The sequence below is a fragment of the Mirounga angustirostris genome, unplaced genomic scaffold (genome assembly GCF_029215605.1).
Source record: "Mirounga angustirostris isolate CCGP_5_RB_7025 unplaced genomic scaffold, mMirAng1.0.hap1 SCAF_2, whole genome shotgun sequence".
NCBI classification, from domain to species: domain Eukaryota; kingdom Metazoa; phylum Chordata; class Mammalia; order Carnivora; family Phocidae; genus Mirounga; species Mirounga angustirostris.
The window spans coordinates 56,848,183-56,871,883 of NW_026991710.1; the positions used below are offsets into that span (position 1 = coordinate 56,848,183).

At 36.2% G+C, this 23,701-nt stretch overlaps 1 protein-coding gene across 7 annotated transcripts in view; it reads left to right on the forward strand.

Moving 5' to 3' along the window:
- The window catches only part of SLC4A4 (solute carrier family 4 member 4), a 351,609-nt gene that overhangs the window by 260,398 nt on the left and 67,510 nt on the right, over positions 1 to 23,701 (forward strand). For all 7 annotated transcript variants that reach the window (XM_045881041.3, XM_045881040.3, XM_045881042.3 and 4 more), the window contains exons 14-15: positions 3,845 to 4,116; positions 15,742 to 15,812. In XM_045881041.3, coding sequence (XP_045736997.1) covers positions 3,845 to 4,116; positions 15,742 to 15,812 — 343 coding nt within the window. The remainder of the gene's footprint in view (positions 1 to 3,844; positions 4,117 to 15,741; positions 15,813 to 23,701) is intronic.

Here is a 23,701-nt window from a genome sequence, read left to right on the forward strand (position 1 = left end):
GTAAAGAAACTGCTTTAGTCTGTCTTGCCCAGATTTTTCCCAACGTATTTTACCATTTTTTGAGAAGTAGGTAGTTCGAGTGGACTCGAACATAAATTCCACATAACCCACTGGTTTCCTTCTGACATGGGATACAGGTTTTAATGTTTGCCCTATAAACTGGAGAATCACAAAGGAATATGAAAGATGTGCTGTCACCTTTTTAAAATTAATAACAGAACGAAGGCAAGAGCTTACAGACTTTGAAAATGACAGTTGTAGTTTTGTTTTCCTAATCCTGCAGCCTCTTTTGCACTGTTTTTATACCTTATAAACCTTATAATAATGTTAGTAATCTGAAAGAAGTTTTACCACTGTGTTCTAAGCTATGTAGAAGCCCCGTAATTAAAGTTGGAGTTTAACCTGTATAATTGTCATTTGGTCATTCAATAATTTTTTCCTTCTATTCTTTGAACATTTTACTTAGAGGCCTTCAAATGATTATTTTCTTCTATTATATTACTGGATTTATTCATGTAGTTTAGGGAGTTTTATATTTGTCAGTGACTGAACATTAATTTCTGTAGCATGCTTCAGGTTAGTTCTTCAGTTTGTACCTTGGTTTTATGCTCCTTAGAAACTATAACTCAAAATATCTAGGAACACTGTGGTATCATAAGGATGTAAGCCCATTTTCTCATTCGAATTCACAATAGTTTCTTTTGTCTCTACTATCATTTCCTGTTACTTTTTATAGCTTAATTGCTATTTAAACTTGGCACTAAAGGGACTGATAAACTTATTGGATGTAATATTGCCATTTTATTGTAGTCATTACTGTTGATCAACTTGTTTTAAAAAGTTTCTCATCTCTTATTCCTCTTTCTTCTTGTTGCTGTAAACATAGCCCTTTTATAATGAAGTGCCATGGGTTTTCGTGATTTTATTTCGGTTATTCTTATAAAGCTACTCTGGGAATATTTTAGTATTTTAGAACAGCTATTTTGGTATATTGTTTAGATCCTAGGATTTAAGTGTATACACGCATTTTTTTTTTCCTTTGTACTCAAACTGAATGTTCCTAACCATTAGCTAGTTATTGGATTTGTTTCTCATCCTGTTCTGTAAACATCAATTCTCTAAACAACCATTAGCATTCTTAGAACAAATCAAGATTGCCCTGTCGTCTTGTTAGAGAAGAAAAACTAGGTAATTGTTTAAAATTTTTATTTTAAGGAAAAAGTTTGTTGGCTCAGAAGTAATAAAACTGTTTCTTAACTCTGACTGAGACTTGATTCATTGTGTGATAATGTAAATTATCTCAAATTCCTAGAATTTAGCTTTTTCTATAGTCTACTTATCTCACAAAGACATGCATAGGATTAAGCAGTGGGGTTCCAGATGTAAAGGGAACTATAAGAGAATGCAAAAGATGTCTTCAGAAAGATTCCAGGAAATCCATAGGAGATAACTCTCTACCCAAGTGTTAATAATCTCCTGCTTTGGTAATATTTCCAATTTATGTGATTTGTTGAAAAGAGGGAAACAAAGGACAGTGATTTTTTTTTTTTTAAGATTTTATTTATTTATTTGACAGAGAGAGAAATAGCGAGAGCAGGAACACAAGCAGGGGGAATGGGAGAGGGAAAAGCAGGCTTCTTGCCGAGCAGGGAGCCCGATGTGGGACTCGATCCCAGGACCCTGGGATCATGACCTAAGCCGAAGGCAGACGCTTAACGACTGAGCCACCCAGGTGCCCCAGGACAGTGATTTTAAGGCCCACCCTAAATACACATCAGTTAGGGGAATGATGGTGTAATTTTTTAAAGGAGCAGTCCAAGAATGCAGAGATTTGGTTTCTGGTTCAGCTCTGCCATTAAAACCTTGGCATTAAGTGACTTAACTTTCATTGGCCTTGGTGTCCTCATCTATAAAATGAGACATAGTTGACTAATTGATATCTGTATTAAGATTCTCCAGAGAAACAGTAGCAATATGATAAAGAGATTTATTATAAGGTGTTGGCTCACACAATTATAGAGACCAGCAGGTCCGAAATCTGGTGGGCCAGCCTGGAGACCCAGGAGAGCTGATGTTCCAGTTCAAGTTCAAAGGGTGCCTGCTGTAGAACCAGAAAGGCATTTTCCAGATAAAGGCCAAAGGCAATCTGCTGGAGAAAATTTCTTGCTTGGAGTTGGCAGATATTTTGCTGTATTTGGTTGAAGAACTTGATTGGATGAGTTTCACCCACATTATGGAAAGCTATCTGCTTTACTCAGAGTGTACCAATTTAAATGTTAATTTCATCAAAACCACCCTTACAGAGACACCAAGAATAATGTTTGACCAAATATCTGGGTACCACGTGATCTAGCCAAATTGACACATAAAATTAATCATTGCAGTATCTAAGGAACTTTTAATTCTAATATTCTGTAATATTTTCACCCGGGATCTCCTGGCTCCCTGTGATAGCTTATAGGTCATGTCAGTAACTATTTCAAGTCCTAAGCCATAGGCTTGCCTTAATTCATCTAGCAAGTTTTCATTGGAAACCTATAGGCCAAGCATTATATTAGGTTAGAGAATTTAAATTTTATTCTAAGAGCAGTGTGAAGCCATCAAAAGGTTTTAAATGGGGGTGGGGGGGATCTGATTTACATTTAAAAAGATCATTTTGGCTGTGATGTGGAAAATGGCTTTGAGCAGGGCAAACATGGATATCAGTAAGGACTTTAATCAAGCAAAGACTTCTTGGTGGCCCAGACTGGGTTGGTGGTGGTGAAGGTGTTGATACCATGCCTTTAGGAAAGTATTCAAATATATCACCATCAGAAACTCACTGTTTAAAAGCAAAACTGTAGAACTTCAAGCATGCATGCTCCTTGATTGTTTCTTTTTCTTGTAGAAGAAATATGACTACTACTATTTGCTTTTTCATCACAAGTGATGAGAATACAATAAAGTAATCTTCACATAATTTTAAAAGAATCAATATGAAATGGTAAATGTCAACACTTGACCCGTATTTTCCTAAATGTGAACTAATTTACTTATAAGAAATGGAAAGGCCTTCAAAAAACAATGGCATCCTCTGATGCAGGCAGCCTATTCTAAGACTGCTGTGGGATGGGAACAGACGAAAAACAAGGTGGTCACAAGATGCTTTACACACCACTTTAGCAGGAGGATATCATGTCTGTGGGCAAGCTTCGTGAGAAGTGGTTGCATCTGGCTATAACACAGCAAGTGTACTCTACAGTGTACTTATCCTATTTATCCTTTAATACCTTGAGATTTTTCTGCAACTCCTTTTGTCCTCCCCCAGCCAGAATTAGTTATTCCTCTGGGACACTCTGTGGGAACCTTTAGATATCATGTAGTATTTTATGGTGTGATTATGTTTATCAGTTTGTCTCCCTCAGTAGATTGCAATGATGTAGGGACAGAGAACATATTTAGCTTAGTGTCTTCATTAACCAGTAAAGCTCACAAACATTTATTAAATGAGTACATACTGGCTACCAACGTGACACTTTCAAATTGTTTCTTTTATAAATTCCATAAAGGCAGGGACCAGATTTTTTGAATGAGAAAATTGAGTGATTTACATACAAATGGTATGACTGTTTTTTATGCCATTCTTAAACTTCTGGGATTATTTCTTTATGGTAGCTTAATAATATTACTAGACCACATTCTTAACCTTAATATTTTCTGGATCAAATCAAGACTGAGCTTTATATCTAGTGTCTAAAAGAGATCTTGTATTTTTAGCAGTCATTCTGCAGTCATTGGGTAGTTCTATATTATTCTTTGTGTTCCATGGAGGAGGAGTCTAAGTACCTTTCTTTCTTCTTTCCAGGGACCATAATTTTGACTACCTGGAGTTTCGCCTTTGGATTGGCCTGTGGTCAGCCTTCTTGTGTCTCATTTTGGTGGCCACAGATGCCAGCTTCTTGGTTCAGTACTTCACTCGCTTCACCGAAGAGGGCTTCTCTTCTCTGATTAGCTTCATCTTTATCTACGATGCTTTCAAGAAGATGATCAAGCTAGCTGACTACTACCCCATCAACTCCAACTTCAAAGTGGGCTACAATACTCAGTTTTCCTGTGCCTGTATGCCTCCCGACCCAGGTGAGGACATCATGCTTAGTGTTTGTGCTTCCTCTGTGCTTGGAGGAAGGTGTAGGCTCCATGCATGCAGGCTTTCAACATGGTATTTTCTCTGAGAAACCATCCTGCTGAGTTTGAAGTCTCATTACCCCAAGGTATCTTAGCCACGTGATTCAATCAGGAGGTGAAACCAGGAGCTCTGGAATGTGAACGTATTTAGCTCAGCACTTTGAAAATAACTCAAACTGCAGTATTTGCAAGGAGATTTAGTGTACATTAGTCTTGATCTTATCTGATAGTTGAGGGAACCAGGTAAAAATATTAACAGATATAAGGACCAGACCAACCCAGTCCTCTGAACTTCTATCCCATCTTTTGCTGTTTCCTTATTATTATAGGAATCCCTTCCTAAAGTAAACTCTAAATAGATTATTTTAAGCTTAAAGAAGAAACAAGATACTTATTCACTTTATATAATTTGAAGCATAAAATTAAAAAAGAAACTCAGACTGGAGTCACCTAGTGGTAAAGTAGAGCCTTATAGTTCATCTGTCCTAGACAATGTAAATAAGAAAGGAAAAGAGGAAATGAGAGAAAGAAAAGGAGTGTTATGCTCTCAGGGAAGATTTATATTCTAGAGTTAGGAAAGACATAAAAGTAAGAAGTAAGTTCTGGGTAAGGAATTTGATTCTACACATCTTAGCACTTTAATATCTATCTTGCCAAACCTGGGTCAGCATCAGGATTTTTTCACAAAAAGGTGCTCAATTTGGTTTCTGGAATTTTTTTTTTTTTTTTTTTTGGAGTAATTCATCATCATTTTACAATATGGAAGGCATTTGGGAGAAAAGATTCACTTTGGGGAAAGTTGTTTTATATTGCTCTGGGAGGCTGAGGGGTAGACATTTGTGTCAGGCAATTACATGGTAATAGTGTTAGTTATCCCAGGTGATGCAATTAGCTACGGGTCTTTGTCCCTTAAAATAAAAATTGATATACACTCCAGGCTTTTGACTAAGGTCTTACAGCACCAGGAGTACAACAGTGTACTGAGGGCTGTGTAAACCTGAGCATAGATGTAGGGCACATTCATGCACTATACACTTTTACTTATAGATTCTGAGGAAAAACCTCTTAATGTTTTCAGTAAAACAAACGTGGATGTATTTTAGACTAGAATGCAAACAAAAATTTAAAAATTAAACAAGATACTACAAAGAATTTTAATGCTTGTGACCAGGCTGTGTCAGATTACTCTCAGAAATTTTGGTGTTGTATCTGCATTCTTCTCTGCCCCTTGGGTGGAGAAGTCTTAGAACAGCTGTAGCATCTTGAGTGGTGAGAGACAAGAGAACAGTATCTCCCTAAAATTGGGTCAGTCAGTAACACTGATGGAAAGATAGGGCATTGTTGGGCTTTGCACTCATGGATTCTTTGGTCTTATTTAAGGACAGTCAACACACATTAAAATAAAGCTTATGCTTAAAAGCAAAGCGGAGACAAGTACAAAGGGGAAATTTAAAGATTCAGGCAACGTGAATGACATACAGGTACAAAAGCTTATTGTCAAAATGTTATAGTGATTACAAATATTTCATAACTTAAAAACTGCTTGGAAAAGAGTAAGCACTCAGTGCATGATAGATACTACCATTAGGATTAATGAAATATGCTTGAGACACGGATGTTACCATTACACAACCATGTAGAACTTGTCCAAAAAGAAAGGGGGGGGGTTACCCTCCCATTTCGGACTTTCAGGGGAAGTCCAGACTATGCATGTTCAAAATATTGACTCACAGACATATTGAATTGGAGGATTTTGAACTTTCCTCTTCATTATTTCTATCTATCTTTATGTATTTATCTCTGTAAATATTTATTTATGAAGAAGTCTGTAATTTGACTTCATAGGCAAGTCTGAGGAGTCATACAGCAATTTTTTCTAAAGGAAAAAAGATACTTCCTCAGTTGTTTTGAGGTGTGAGATATTCATAAAGCCAGATAAGGGCTTTGTCAGCACACCTGTCCCAAAGAAGATCCACACACCTGGGGCTAATGGAAACTGAAACTCGTTTTAATTCGATGCTGGTAGAGAGGGTAATATGAAGCCAAGGAAGACATATCTGAATGTGTTTTAACTGTGAAAAATATATAAAAATTTTACATGTAATTTTCCTTCTAAGAAGGATCATTGTTTTCTTGAAAAACTCATTTTGAGGCTTAACATATGCATAGTGAGTACTAGTTGAAGTGGAGATAGCTTTTCGTTTGACCTGTTTTCTTTAGCTCAGATAGGAAGTCTGTCCTAAATAGTTAGGAATTTTCTTGGAAGGACTCTGACAATTCCTACTACCTCCAAGTAGTACCAGTAAAGCAGTGTAGCAGGGCTTTGAAATCAGAAAATCTTGTATTTGAGTCCCAGCTTGGCTAATCATACCCTGTGTGTGACTTTGGGCAAGTTCCTTTTCCCAAGGAAGCTTTGCCTCACCTTCCTCATCTGTAAAAAGGAGTTAGTAACAGTACCTACCTTATAGAATTGTTATATCTTATAGAAAAAAATGATGTATTTCAAAGTACTCAGGACAGTTTCTGATACATAATAAGTAATTAAGTGTTAACTGTCATTGTTACTGCTGGTATTATTTATTAAAACTTAAGGTTAGTAAGTATGAATGATAGAACCAACAAACCAGTCTTCATCATCCTCCTTCCTAAGCAAATATTGTTGGATAGTTGGCTTATTCTGCAACAAGACCATTGGCTGCACCCCATATTTTTAGAGTTGTCCACATGAAAGGCAGTCCTGAAGGATATGCACATGAATGTGAGGGATTATTTTAACCTATGGAAATAAATTCTGTTTCTGGTTTGGAAAAAGGTAAACGGATATCTCCATTTTCATGACAATCTCATGCTTTACAAACCCCTTAAGACTAGTGATTGTATGTTTCCCTCATAACCCTAATACTTTTTGATAGAAAACCTATATACCACCATAAATTTAGTACTTCGTGATAACAAACGTGAAAAATGATAGTTAGAGAATAATACAGTTGCATGTACAGCTAGAGCAAGTATTCTTAAAACAACAAAAGCCTGGCCTTTCATCGCAACATGCACTCCTAGTAAAAGAATTCAGTCAATGAGTCAATAATATTTAAACTGGCGGATGACTTGTTTTTCAACACTGGGACAGTATGTAACAGTGAACCAGCAACTACACAGATGGAGTCATGATCCTGCAAACTGAGAAATCATTTTACAGGAAGGGAACTAGGGGTCACTTCATCACTAAGAAAACTCTGCTCATGGCCACGATAATACTGTGAATTTTTTCTGCTTTGTGAATACAACTCTTCTTCCTCTTTTCCTTCCTTATCTTTCTTGTTCTCACTTGCTTCCATAAATCTTCATCACTTCCTGAGTTTCAGTTTCTTCATGCATCTTTTTCTCCCTTCATTTTGCCCCATCTGTTGCTCAGGGGCCAAAGTCATGTACCTCCTTAGGTTCTTATTTACTGAAGAACTCCGAAAGCTCAGTTGCAAGTGCTAAAAGGAAAATTAGCCATGAGATTTGACATATCAGTCAGGGTGGATACATGGTTTTTGAGCTAAAATTTCCTTTTCTTAGAAATAGAGTGGCTATTAGTTGATGTAATAGAGGTCATATTTCCCCACTGTGCCTTGAAGATTACATAGCAGAAGAATATAAGGAAGATGATTCAGTTCAGAAGCCAACAGTAAAAACTAAAAAATATCCAAATGAAGGACAATTCACAATATTACAATTCATCACCAACATCCCAATTTGGGAAACTGTTAGTGTGAGAAAGTGTAAACATTATGTGCTTTGGAGTAAAGGAAAGTGAGCGTGAATTCAGCTCTAACTAGCAGTGTGACCCTGGACTAGGCTAATCACCTAATTTCTTTTTTTTATAACCTGTGGGCTGGGTTAGTAATTGTACCTACTCTTAGAAGTTACTATATGGATTGAATGAAAAAGTATATGTAACGTTGTTTAGCACCCAATAGATACCAAGTAAAAATTTGTTCTTTTTCTCATTTCTCATTGTTTCACAAATGAGGCCCTAGCCAGTTTTACCGTTTAGTTGTACTATTTTAAAGGGGTTCAAAATTTAATTTTCCCTGCAGTTTTCCTAGAGGAAGATACTAACTAGGTTTTTCTAAGCCAACCCCCCTCAGATTAACAACTAATGTGCTGGTGTAGATAAATCTGAAACATTGGAGCTATATTTAAAGAAAAAAATGTTAAGTTCAGTACATCGTAGTTATATCACTTAATATTATTCCACTGAATCTCAAGTCTACCAAAGTGTTGTACACTATATATAATCATGTAGAAGAAGGCTCTAAAGTCCTAGAGGTGAAATGTTCAGTTCTTTTAAGGGGAATTGGTCTAATTCACTCAAAAACATAAACGATAGCATTTTGTAAATAGGGAATAAGACATGAGCTCTCCACTTTCCTTTTTCCTCTCTTCGTCTCCTCCTCCTGCCCTTTTGTCCTTCCCCTTCTGCTATCCACAGAAATTCATAAAGGATCTGTTTCATCCCTTTTTAAGACTTGTGCTTGGGATGAGGTACACTATACATACATACCTATCTATACATTACACCGTTCACACACACCAGAGGCACCTGTACCCCATACTGTACACACACACATCACACACATAGCTATACATACCACACGCATATACCACCCTGCACACACACACCATACTACACATACAGATTTTTATAAAATGTGCTGTTTTTAAAATAGTGTTAATTACTTTTTGAATGAATGAGGTCAGATTTTCATTTGACCTACGCTTTGGAAATACATTTCCGCTTCGGTACCTGTTTTCATTTGCCTAATGTGTCAAGGTTACAGTGACTGAACTCTCAAGGGCATATTATATTTTAGAAAGGGTCAAAATAAATTTTCTAACCGAATGTGGTTTTGTATCTGGAGGGGAAAGAAGCCTTGCTAAAAATGATAAACAAATTAGAAAAGCAGGAAAACTGCTGCAAGGGAATAGATACTGTACTATATTGTTAACAGAAGGGATATATTTTATTGATTCATTGTTGACTGTTCCAGGGAGAATATGCCTAATAATGAATGAGTGATTAAGAGGAATAAATCCTTTCTCAGGCACTGAGACATTGTTGTCTATAGTATCTCTAAATAAAAGATGGCTTTTTCCCTGGTGTAAAGCTGTAAAACCAAGTCAAGTGATCGAAAGTAGCCACGGCTTCCATTTCTGCACCTTCATTTTACTCACAGCATGAGGTGGCCTCCGAATGCTCTAAAATGGTTGTCACTAGTGTAGAATTTCATTGCCATTTCTTTTTATATAATTTTTCGTTATCTTAATAAATGCTATGCACCAATATGTTACAACCATTAAAAAGAACTGCTGGATTGTGTCTCCTGTGGTCCCATATTATAGTCAATATGTGTTTCATAATTAGAAAGCCCATTAAAAGAAAATTAGGAAATAAAAGATAAAGTTAGGAAATAAAAGATAATCCTAATTTATCTTCCGTGACCTGCATCATATTCTATGCAATTTTATTTTTATTATGTATCATTCCCTCTTTGGATTATAAAGTAGGTTTAAATCACAAACTAATGGTTCAACAGGAAGTACCAGGCCTTCTGGTATAGGATCACTCAGGCTTTGCATTTGCAAGGAGACTTTACCAGCACAGCTGACGTTTTATCATTCATGGTTATATGGCCTTTTGAGAAAACCATAGAAACTTGAAGCACCCATCATTTCAGTTTCCTTTTACTCTCCTAGCCTAATATTTTAGCAGTTTCTAAAAACTTGCAGGAATCGAAAAAGGAGAAGCAATGAATTTAGATAATCAACAGACCCGTATAATTCTCTAGCTATGGGTTTGTATGAAACACAGATTTGGAAAACATACCCCATAGTAATGTGTGTACACATCTGAAATGTAATGATGAGTGGGTGTGGAAGAGAAGTGGGGTTTTTTTTGTTTGTTTGTTTGTTTGTTTGTTTGTGAAAACAGTAGCTAAATACATCCCACTTAATAATGGATAGTAGCCAGCTCTTTGACTTCCAAGGCAGTATCATGTGAAAAAGTGTCCACGGATTGGAGAGTGTTACTTGTCTAGGTACAGTGAAAAACTCAGGCATGAGGCTTGGTAAAAATACTTAGGAAAATGAAAAGGATAATATTTAAGAAAAAGTGAAGAAAATTTTTCTATTTTATTTATTTTAAGGCTCAAGGCTGAACTAGTGGCAGGTAATTTCCCTAAGAGCTGTTTCTCCCAATGTTTTCCTCATTGACTTTGTCAACCCTCCAAAAGCCATTTTGGCCTTTTATTGACTAGGCATTTAAAGCATAAATACTTGATTTTATTAAGAGGCACTCATGTGCTGAAATTATCCAGGACCCTTAAATAAGTCTGATGTGACCCTGCAGGCAAGAAGTTTCTTCAGTTTTATTCTTTATCTATTTTCCAGTTACTCAGTTTCCTCAAATTCGCTTAAGTAGAATGGAATAAAACAGTAAAGTTTCATTATCATGGAGAATGCTCTTAAATTTTTTTCTCATTCAGAGCAGGTAAACCAATTCTGCATTATTATAATCCTAAGAAGCTATGTTGAGGGTACAGGTTCAGATTTGGCTAAGATTTATTAAGCACCATCCAAAGTGCCAGACATTTTACTAAGGGATTTTTTTTTAAAAAGATTTTATTTATTTATTTGACACAGAGAGAGAGAGACAGCGAGAGAGGGAACACAAGCAGGGGCAGAGGGAGAGGGAGAAGCAGGCTTCCTGCTGAGCAGGGAGCCGGATGCGGGGCTCCATCCCAGGACCCTGGGATCATGACCTGAGCCGAAGGCAGACGCTTAATGACTGAGCCACCCAGGCACCCCTTACTAAGGGATTTTTATAAACTGTATTTCAATATATTGTAATATTATAATATATATGTATTTAATCATCACATAAAACTTGTGAGGTAGCTGACTTTTTCCCAGGGGTGAAGTTTGCTTTCTCCAGGTCATAAAGCTAGTAGTAACCTTAGCTAGCATCTCTTTCAGTTCCACCTGCTACTGGATACTCTGCTAACAATTTTGCCTACATTGTCTTACATAATCCAGCACAGTAACCTTATTGTTTCAAATCCAATTTCACAAGTGAAGGACCTCTGGCCAATAGCAATGAGGTGACCCTATGCTCCAGAAGGTGGTGGAGCCAGAGTTCCAGCCCAGTTTTCTTAGCACTCCTTTCTCTAACTTGTGATGTGGTATTACATCAAAGCAGACAGATCTGCCTCAATGGCCATTTGTTGCTCCTAGTTGACCTTGTAGCTTTTGTATATATTCCTGATGTTATAGTTCCTGCTAATGTGTAAAGCAGAGGAATCATGGGATAGTTCCTGGTGCCAGATACTAGAGGATAAAGGACAACCTTAAAGGAGCAATGGATATTCCCTGTGCAGGAGGTTATACTAACATTGACATACGGATGTCACCTTTTTTTCCTGCTCATAGCCTGTTCTTTCTGTAGATCTCTCATCAAACATAGAGGGAAAAAAAAGCCAGCTTAAGATAGGAACACTCCCAGGCACATTTTTAAATGTCTGTTACTGACAATGTTCATTCCCCTATTCCAGAGGATCAGCTAGAATTTGATACACAGGAAGGAGGATCAAGACAGTGGGGGGTGGGAGGGATGGGGTGGCTGGGTGATAGACATTGGGGAAGGTATGTGCTATGGTGAACGCTGTGAATTATGCAAGACTGTTAAATCACAGATCTGTACCTCTGAAACAAATAACGCAATATATGTTAAGAAAAAAAGGGCGCCTGGGTCTCAGTCGTTAAGCGTCTGCCTTCAGCTCAGGTCATGATGCCAGGGTCCTGGGATCGAGCCCCCCATTGGGCTCCCTGCTTGGCGGGAAGCCTGCTTCTCCCTCTCCCACTCCCCCTGCTTGTGTTCCTGCTCTCGTTATCTCTCTCTCTGTCAAATAAATAAATAAAATCTTAAAAAAAAAAAAAGAAGAAGATAATAGGAGGGGAAGAATGAAGGGGGGGAAATCAGAGGGGGAGACGAACCATGAGAGAGGATGGACTCTGAAAAACAAACTGAGGGTTCTAGAGGGGAGGGGGGGGTGGGAGGATGGGTTAGCCTGGTGATGGGTATTGAGGAGGGCATGTTCTGCATGGAGCACTGGGTGTTATGCACAAACAATGAATCATGGAACACTACATCAAATACTAATGATGTAATGTATGGTGATTAACATAACATAATAAAATAAAAACAAAACAAAAAACCAAAAAGTTAAAAAAAAAAAAAAAGGTAGTGAAAATCCAAGGAACATAAAACGAGCAACCTGTGAAAAACTCCCTGAAACCAAGTATGGGACACAGACTGTCCCAGTGACAATTGGCTAATTCTAAATTAGCCAAATTCCTAGGGCAAAGACTTTCTTTGCTTCATAAGCCATGGTGCTGAGCAAATAGTGAAGACAGAGTGCAGTGTGTTTATGCTTTTCTATTTGACCTTTTCAGAACCCTAATTAAGGATATTACAAATTCTATATACATAGATCATTCTGCACTTGGTTGCCAAAATACTTGCATTGTATGTATCTGGATCCAAATGGTGACCAGTGGCTCTCATAGACAAAACTCCCAATCGGAATTGATGATTTTCTCTTAGGTGAGCTTAAAGAAATTTACTTTTGATCTTACTTATGGACTCTACCATATTCTGCGAATATGCGTTTATGGAAGTGCTTGTTTATGTATTTATTTTGAAGTTCTCTCGAAGCAGCTACATACTAAAATAAGTAGGAAAGGCATATACTTTCTGTGGTCCTTTTGATACTAGTCTTGGGATTTTTAGAGCCAGTATGCTTTAATAGCTTGTCTCAGAGGAAAACTGAAAAGATAAAAGGAATTTAGATGAGCAGAATTGATGTGTATCTAGAACTTGATAGTTACTGAAAATTCAGATTGGAATCCTATTTTAGTTCACTTGTGGTCTTTATTATCTGTCATTCATTTCACAAAAAAAGGAGGCTTGGATATCTTTCTCCCTCACTCCTACTCCTTGTTTTTATGTGGAAAAGTATGTTGCAAAAAGACCTTCACTCTCTTGTGATAGGAAGCTCATAAAATTGCATAAAAGAATTTTGCTCAGGAAGAGCAGCTTCCCAGACACCATCTAAATAGTGTCTGTGATTTCATATATGCTATTTTCTTTCGAAAGCTCAGACAAGTCAGACATTTCAGCTCCCAGTTGAGATTCACATCATCTAACACTGGAGAGTATTATCCCACCTTGAATTCTGTGGCCACAAAAATCAGGTGCTGAGTAGGAAAGAAAGAATGCCAAACAAGATTTTGGTACCGATTCTACTTCTGGTTGACTCTACAATCCTGGGCAAGAAACCTGGCATATCTTGCTTCAACATAAAGTGGGTATAAAAATATACCTGTTATATGCTCTCAGGTGTTTTTAAATGAGCAAATGGAATAATGTAAGAAAATGTACTTTGGGCTTTTTTAAACAAAATCGTAATAAAAATCTAGGTTTTGTTAATAAAAATGTACTAACATCTTCTTCCTTTTGGGAATGGATTCATGTTTGCTTTTATTGTTTGGGCCAAGCATCCTTTAGCCTATTTTGATTCTTTCCATGACCTGCAATGAAACAGAGTAAGAAAATAGTTTGCACATGTGCCTGTTTTATTGAGGAAATAGGGATGCCCTAGCAGCAGCTAGCTTTGGATTAAAAGTTTAACAATTCCAGAACCTTCAAAGATTAGAATGGACTCCAAAATTGAGAAAAACTAGGGCTCAAGCTAAATATTTTCTCCCCTTTATTTGTTTTCCTTATTTCATTTCTTTTGCCTTTATCTGCTCTCATTCATTTGAAGTCATTAAATGGTTGGTCCCTATTCTAGCCTCATTTATTGACAGTAAACGAGTATTTTTTCAGCTTTATTGAAGTAAAATTGACAAAATTATAATATATTTAAAGTGTACAAAATGATGGTTTCATATATGTATACATTATGAAAGGATTCCCACCAAGTTAATATATTAATCCATCACCTCACATTTTATTCTATTTTATTTTATATTATTTTATTTTATGAACACTTAAGGCCTACTTTCAGCATATTTCAATTATGCAATACAATATTAACAGCTATAGTTACCATGTTATACATTAGATCCTCAGACCTTATTCCTCTTATAACTGAAAGTTTGTACCCTTTTACTAAGTTCTTCCTATTTCTCCCAGCCGCCCCCCCAACCCCTGGCAACCCCATTCTACTCTCTATTTCTATGAGTTATACTTATTTTTTATTTTAATTGTTTTTTAGATTCTTCCTATAAGTGACATCATACAGTATTTGTCTTTGTCTGGCTTATTTCACTTAACATAATGCCCTCATTCATATTTTTGCAAATGGTAGAATTTTCCTTTTTTTTAAGGTTGAATAATAAAACAAATATTTTTGAGTTCCTGTTAGTTAAGTGCCAGATTGGGCAGATTCTGGGGAAAAGCATGAACAAGACTTGCCCTTTCTGTTCTTCCCTCATGGATCTTATATTCTAAATTTCAACAGTCAAATAAATCTATTTGTTTCTCCTTAAGAACTTATGTAGGTAGGACCTAAAACATGGCAATCTAAAAGGATAGTCTAGTGGCTTGGGGGCGGGAGAGGGCAGGGAGAAGGGGACCAAATGACAATTAGCAATTTGGATGTTAAATGTGACACTCAAAGACAAAAACTTAAGTGTCATTTTACAGTATCTCCACAAACTAGGGATATTCTCTGAGTAACAATTTATTTTATAACACATAAAACTTCATATAGTAAGAAAAAGCTTTATCTGATAAAAAATGTTTTAATTATAGAACTCTCTTTAAATACTGTTTTAATTTTAGGCTCATAAATTTTAAAAAAATGAAATATTTCCAAGAGGAGAGTTGATTTAATAAACAAATTAGGTTCCTCCAAAAGTAACCTCTTAATAACTCTACAAATCATGCCGAATTATATGAAAATAATTTTTTAAAATTAGATAAATATTTATTCCCATTATATTTATATAATTTATTATGTATTTGAAAGATTTTTGTTTTCCCACATTTTGCAAAGATACACTTTCTCATATGCAGTCCAAATTTCCAAAAATCCTAAATTAGTTAATTAGTGAAATTCCACTTGGCGAGATTTGACCATACATGAAGCCAGTGATCAACTTACTCACTTACTAACATACCCATTTCTTTCACTAGGCAAAATATATTGAGTGCCTTTTAGTAATGGTGAAGTTTTTTTCTTTTTCTTTTTCTTTTTTTGAAACCTGAAACAAATTGTAATACCATTTTCTTAAATGTTTGCCATTGTTTCTTATCAGATTAGAGTACAGGAGATATGTCTGAATCTTCGGTAATTTTTATCTAGGTGAAAGGTGAATACAGTTACAGTAAAGAAAAATTCATTGTGCTTTATGTTATTGTTGAAGACATTTTTAATGCCTAGCTTAGCTTTTTTAGATTTTGAGTTATGCATTTAGGTCATTTTTATTTTATTTTTATGGTAAAAGATTGTCTTTTTCTTACAGTTAATATCTCAATATCTAATGACACTACATTGGCCCCAGAGGATTTGCCAACTATTTCTTCTACTGACATGGTAAGTGACTTAATATTTCAAACCACTTGCATATTATATACTCTAATTATAATATTCATAACATGATGTCTCCAGTCCTTCAGCAATCTGCGCGTGAACACAACTTTAATAATCAGTGATTGTGGAGGGACAGAAAGAAACACTTTCCTTGCTGTAGTCAGCTTTTTTTTCTTTTTTAACTCAAGTGAATATTTACCCCTACAACATACTTTTTAAACCTTCTTAGGAATTTAACTACTATATCCATTCATTGTCACCTTGAAATATTTTCACAAGGGGAAGTGAGGGCAGTCGAAAAACGAGAGCATGGTATCCTCTCTCTGGTTCTAGTACGATTAAAAATTCTTCTGACTACCAAATGGTGTTGTGTTCTCCTCACTAAGGGTGATTGTAGTAGGACATTTCCCCTGTCACTTAGGACTGTGCCTCTGTCACATGATATCCTTTCCCATGGCTTGTAACCAAGGATCTTTAAGAGACTGGAACTAAGCTTTAAAAATGAGCTGTTTTGCATGGAAGGTCACACACTAGAAGGAGACTTTTGTGTTGGAGAAAAAGGGAAAAGTGCTATTGCAGGCTTCTAATTGTATTCCTTCTACACTGGATATGGAATCTTACCAAAGAATATCAATCTCTCAGTTATAAAGACAGAAGCCATAATACCTTGTATTGATAGAGCGCCCATCTCTCAGGAGACCAGAACACTTCTGCAGAAGTGTTATGTAATGAGTGCCCACAACACCCTTTCAAAGATGATGTTTTGTATCTTTCCTGAACAACTCTCACTTGACCCTATTTCTCTCTTGTTTTCATGTTCTGTGGCTCTCTTGACTTCTTTCCTTACTGTTAAAGTTCTCTCTGATTTTCTCTAAACTTTGCCTCTTTATGTGTGTGTGTGTGTGTGTGTGTGAGAGAGAGAGAGAGAGAGAGAGAGAATATGTGTTTTAAAAGCCATATACAGAAAAGAGATCAATTTTCAGTCTTTGAGCCAGCCAGCCTATTGCCTAAAAGAACTTGATTAAAATACAGAGAAAAATAGTCCCTTCTAGACTTGAAATAATTTTAATTAAAATCTAATTAAAAATTTAAAATATATATAATTAATTAAAACCATAAGTTAATTTGCAATTAAAAATTAATAAAACACTCCCACTGACTTAAAAAGAGATTATTTCTAACTTAATTCCTTTTGTAACTAATCAAGGGAAGCTTTAAAATTAATGAATTTTTAAGCCCTGTCTTTGGGCAAATGCTGGAGTGACTCTAGTAATTGATATATAATTATAAGATGTCATTATAAGATTTATGGAAAACAAATGGAAATTGTGATTGACTTCTAATATGACTGTGACAGAAGACATAAAGGCATAATAATGATTACAATTTAGCTGCCATTTATAGGGCATCTACTAGAGACCGGGTGTTTTACACATATTATGATCATTAACACAAACTACTATGTATAATTACGTTCATTTTACAGATGAGAGAAACTAAAGCTTTAGAAGGTAAATAACCTTTCTTGCTCTAGGTCACAGAGCCATAAATTATTAAAGCAAAGATTTGAACAGAAGTCTGAGTGGTTGGTTCTAAGACCTGTGATATTTCTAGTCCACCATTATGCTTCAATGTTTGCAGATGGAAATGTTTACAATTTCAGTTCTTATGCATGTTCTATACTCCAGGGCAATGAAGTCCCCTCATGTGTATATCAGTCACACACCTTAATTAAACTGTTAAGTTGCTATGTTCAGCACCTCTGGAGAAGGAATTAGGAAAAAATGCGTGTATGTGTGTGTATGTATGTATGTAATTATGAAGGACAACTTTTATTCTATCCTTCATTTCTCCTTTTCTATCCATATCAATGCCTTTAGGTATACTTTGCTTACACACACACACACACACACACACACACACACAATTTGAAAATATACAAGATCCAGAAATGACTATTAAAAAGTTAATATGATTTATTATCATCAGTAATAACTACCATTTGTTGAGCACTTACTAAGGGCCAGCCTCTTCACATTAATTGTCTATAATCCTAAGAACAGCTTTTGAGTTTTATGTTACCTGTATTTTTAAATTTTTTTTTAAAACTCAATTTAGTTAACATATAGTATATTATTAGTTTCAGGGGTAGAATTTAGTGATTCATCAGTTGCATATAACACCCAGTGCTAATTACATCCAGTGTCCTCCTTAATGCCCATCACCCAGTTACCCAGTCCCCCCGCACCTCCCCTCCAGCAGCCCTCAGTTTGTTTCCTGTAGTTAAGAGTCTCTTATGGTTTGTCTCCTTCTCTGTTTTTATCTTATTTTATTTTTCCTTCTCTTCCCCTGTGTCCATCTATTTTGTTATGTTACCTGTATCGTATGAATGAAACCAAAGCTTAGAAAGCTCTTTCTATTATTTGGGGAAGCAGAATAGTGTTTCATGTAGAAGGACTTACAGATATTGAGTTCTCATGCCCAGTTTCAAATTTAGAGATCCACTACTTAACGGGTTTTGGTAGCTGCTCAGTTTCCCATTTGTAAAATGGTGATGATAATAGTACTTTATCTCCCTGACTTTATAAAAGTCAAATGAGTAAATAGCTGGGACTTAGCATAGTGACTGGCACATACTTATTTCTCAGTCAGGTTAGCTACTGTTATTATTCTATTTAGGTATTTTTATCATTCCATTAGGCCATGTTGCCACCATAACTCAGGTTGGTGGAGAAAATAAGTTGGATGCCACAGCTCTGACAGGCGATTGGGCCCTCTCCCTGTTTGGCCATGCTTGCTCTGCTACCCTCAGTCTTTTCCTGGGACATACAGTCAGCAAGGGTTTAATTTCCTTCTTTTATTCTGCGTAATTAGATTATGAAAGAAAGTGCTGGAAAAGTGACATGCAGCCCTGGGGCACCAGCAAGGCTCCCTCTCACAAGGCTCTGAGAACACCCTGTCAGAGGAGGGAAGGCTTAACTCTTCAGCTTCATTAGCATGAAGACAACTTTTCTTCTTCGTAGTAGTAGTGTGTTTTCAAGAAAAATGGGCAATTGCCTGGAACTCTAGAATAAGCATCCCTCAAGATAAAAAGGCAGGTTTTCCATTATTTCCATTCATTGTTGGATTCACTGCGTTTTTAATGCCTCTCACCTTCATCAGTTTTCCTGTAGACTTATTGGTAGGCATATCCTTTCAACCTGCAAACAAAATTCTTTGAAAGGTCCCTCTAAAACTTTGAGACCAGCCACAGCTTCTCCACACTGTATGGACACAATGAGTCTGAGGATCTGCTGGCTTCCACTTAGCAGCTCTCAGAGGGAGAGACAGATTTCACAATCTAACATCAAGGCTTTTCCAAGGAGGTGATTAAATGGATTAGTTCCTTTTTGTTTTTCACATTAGATTCTTTTTTTAAAAAAAATTATTGTTAAATTTGAGGTATACTTTAAAACACACTGTTCTTACATGCTCATTGCAATGAGTTTTGACATTTTATAGACTCATGTGATCATCACCCAAAACAAGGTACGTGTAAAACATTGCCATTATCCCAGAAAGTCCCATGGGGAATGCTCCTTGTCTTGTTTTATGCCTCAGCTTCTGAGCCAGGGGAGATCTTTCTTTGCCCAACTGCTCAGATGCCTGAGCTCTTAAAGGAGTGCCTGAATGCCTTGGAGGGGTTTTCCTCCACTCTTCTGCCCTGCTTCTCGTCTTAGGAGAGTGACTTTCTTACATTTGGTAGGGGCTCTGTGTCTAAGGGGGGTTTTCTCTCAGCTCTCCTATCAAACCTCCCACCTTATGTATACAACCTGTGCACTTGGCAAAGACCATGACAAAGTTTGGTGGATGGATGCAGGCTCAATCTAATGCCTAGGGTTCCTTGGAATTCTGATCTGTCACCCCAGTGTGCATTCAGCCACTAAAAACTCATTGAAGATTTAGCTTATTTCTCCATACCTCCATCTGCAGTGGGTTTATGTTCCATATGCTGCTCTGGCACACATGAGGCAGCCATGGAGTTCTCTTCCATGAGGGTCTTGTAGTTTGTTTAGAATGTATTTAAGTTTCTTTGTATCCTCACCTCTCTGCTGGATTTTTAAAAACTATGATTTTATACCTTATCCAACTTGGTTGGAGAGGTTAGAAGTGACCTTTTCTTTTTTTTTTAAATTTAAATTCCAGTTAGTTAACATGTAGTATAATATTGGTTTCAGGTGTACAGTATAGTGATTCAACACTTCCATACAACACCCCGTGCTCATCACACCAAGTGTGCTCCTTAATCCCCATCTTCCTCCCCTCTGGTGACCATCAGTTTGTTCTCTCTAGTTAAGAGTTTGTTTCTTGCTTTCCCTTTCTTTTTTTCCCCTTTGCTCATTTGTTTTGTTTCTTAAATTCCACATATAAGTGAAATCATATGGTATTTGTCTTTCTCTGACTGACTTACTTTGCTTAGCATAATATATTCTAACTCCATCCGTGTCCTCGTAAATGGCAAGATTTCATTCTTTTTGATGGCTGAGTAATATTCCATATATATATACATACACACACACACATACATACACACACACACACATCTTCCTTGTCCATTCATCAGTCAATGGATACTTGGACTGTTTCCATAATTTGGCTATTGTAGATAATGCTACTGTAGACATTGGAGTGCCTCTATCCCTCTGAATTAGTGTTTTTGTATTCTTTTGGTAAATACCTAATGGTGTAATTGCTGAATCATAGGGAAGCTCTATTTTTAACTTTTTGAGGAACCTCCATACTGTTTTCCAGAGTCGCTGCAACAGCTTGCATTCCCACTAACAGTGTAGGAGGGTTCCCCTTTCTCCGCATCCCCGCCAACATCTGTCGTTTCCTGAGTTGTTAATTTTAGCCATTCTGACAGGTGTGAGGTGATATCTCATTGTAGTTTTGATTCGTATTTCCCTGATGCTGAGTAATGTTGAGCATCTTTTCATGTGTCTGCTAGCCATCTGTATGTCTTCTTTGGAAAAATGTATATTCATGTCTTCTGCCCAATTTTAATTGGATTGTTCTTTGGGTGTTGAGTTCGATAAGTTCTTCATAGATTTTGGATACTAACCATTTATCAGATATGTCATTTGTAGGTATCTTCTCCCATTCCACCCCATTGCCTTTTAGTTTTGATGATTGCTTCCTCCACTGTGCAGAAACTTTTTATCTTGATGAGGTCCCAAGAGTTTATTTTTACTTTTGTTTTCCCCTGCCTCAGGAGACCTATCTAGAAAGAAGTTCCTATGGCCGATGTCAAAGAGGTTACTCCCTGTGTTTTCCTCTAGGATTTTGATGGTTTTCTGTCTTACATTTGGGTCTTTAATCCATTTTGAATTTATTTTTGTGTGTGGTGTGAGAAAGTGGTCCAGTTTCATTCTACTTTCTGTTTTAATCACAAGTAGAACATCCAATTAGTTTTGATATTTCACAACAACATGTACAACTATAGACAACTGCAGCTCAGATGTATCCTTTAGTTGATAAAGTAAGATTGCAGATTACTGCAGGTCTGGCCTACTCACTGCAGGGAGAAAAAACTCTAAATGAGTACATTAACCACTTAACCTTGAGACTTTTATTTGTAGCATTACCTTTGTTTATATATATTTCAAAAGGCGCATACTTTACCAGTTGATACCTAAGGAGAGCAATATGGAATCTTTCATTTTTATTTATTTTATTTTATTTTTTTTGCTTATTGGGTTACCCAGTGAAGCATATCATGTCTACATGGAGATGTTGTTAATCATGGAACTAAAACCTATTATAGTCTCATAAATTCTGCTTGGCAGTCAGACATGTAAGCAAAAGTGCTTTGATTTGATGTACCTTCAGGGTGATTTTAGGAGTTAACATTCATTTTCATGGGAAATAGAATGTCATGTTAATCTTCTTGTGCATAACATCTTTGTGATTTTCTCTCACTGAGAAAGGCAAGTGCCATTCTGTCCTTAAATCCCCTTGAATATCACATGTTCCTACTTTTAAAAATATTATGGAAAATTTAAAACATGCAATAAAATATAGAGAATAGTACAACGAACCTCCATATACACATCACCTAGCTTCAGTGAACATTTTGCTCTTCCTCTCTCACATATATATCACCCACTTTTGTCTTTGGGGAGGATGCTATAGAATTTTAAATTTTTAAAGTCATCCTTCAGTATATCTTATACTTTTAAGATTTATAAATAAATCCATTCAGTGTTAACAGAATAATTCTCTAGAAAATGAGATCCAGAAAAATAGATTGATGTTTCTTTTTCATGAGATTGACCACAGTTAGGATCCTCAGCAACTTGGTCCCATTTCTCTTACAGCTTTTTTTTTTACTACCCATTTGCACCGTCAGTTTGTTTTGGCTCACCTGGTCTACTCACTGTTAGTTTCTCCGCATGGTGAACATCCAATAAATTTTGAATGAAGGACTTCTTGGATAAGTGAATGAAGCATTGCATGTCTCTGAATCAGCATCTTTTCTCATCTCCCTGTCTAATGCTTTACCTCTTGGTTTCTGCCAATGCAGAAAGAAATACACGTCCAAAGCTTCTCACTTTTATTCCCCCTTCCACTCACTTTTGTTACTTTCTCTGTCATTCTTTTTTAGTTTTGTTCTCCTGCCACTCTTCTTTCTACCCTTTGGAGTATGAGAGTTCTACAAGGACCTGTCTTTCTTTCAAGGCTTAGCTTAAATTTTGTTTTCTCTGTGCTGAATGAAACTGATAAGTCATTTTTCTGAATCTACTAATCTCTGTACCATTCATTTAGACACTTTGTTTTACTGTCTTGCATTATTAGTTAATATTTAGGTGGACATATTTTATTTCTCCAAGGATACTTTTAAAAATTGTTTTTTATTCTTCTTTATTGCTCCCTTAACACTATCTTAGTTCCTTTATGTAATCAGGACCCAGTGCATGTTCTGTTTTCTTTTGGCCACATTTTTCTATTTTCCACATGCTGCTATTACTCAAAATAGCCTATATCTAATTGAAATAGCCTCACCAGAGTTAGCAAACAAAACAAAACAAAAATGAAGGGTTCCAGTTACATTTGAATTTCAGGTAAATAATGAACAATTAATTTTTAGTATAAATATGTCCTGTATATTGCATAGGTCATACTTATACTAAAAATATTATTCACTGTTTATCTGAGATTCAGATATAACTGGGCATCCTATATTTTATCTGGCAATTTCATTTTATTTATTTTTTAATTTAAATTCAAGTTAGTCAACATATAGTGTAGAATTAGTTTCAGGAATAGCATTTAGTGAATCACTTATGTGTAACCCCCAGTACTCATTCCAACAAGTACTCTCCTTAATGCCCATCACCTGTTTAGCCCATCTTCCAACCTACCTCCCCTCCAGCAACCCTCATTTGTTCTCTATTTTTAAGAGTCTCTTATGGTCTTTCTTCCTCTATTTTTATCTTATTTTATTTTTCCTTCCCTTCCCCTGTGTTTGTTTTGTTTCTTAAATTCTATATATGAATGAAATCATACATTTGCCTTTCTCTGACAGACTTATTTCTTTGAGCATAATATACTCTAGTTCCATCCACATTGTTACAGATGGCCAGATTTAATTCCTCTTGATGACTGAGTAATATTCCATTGTGTGTATATGTGTGTGTGTGTGTGTGTATATATATATATACCATTTCTTCTTTATCCATTCATCAGCTGATAGATGTTTGGGCTCTTTACATAATTTGGCTATTGTTGATAATGCTGCTATAAACATTGGGGTGCATGTGCCCCTTCAATTCAGCATTTTTGTATCCTTGGGATAAATACCTAGTAGCACAATTGCTGGGTCACAGGGTAGTTTATTTTTAACTTTTTGAGGA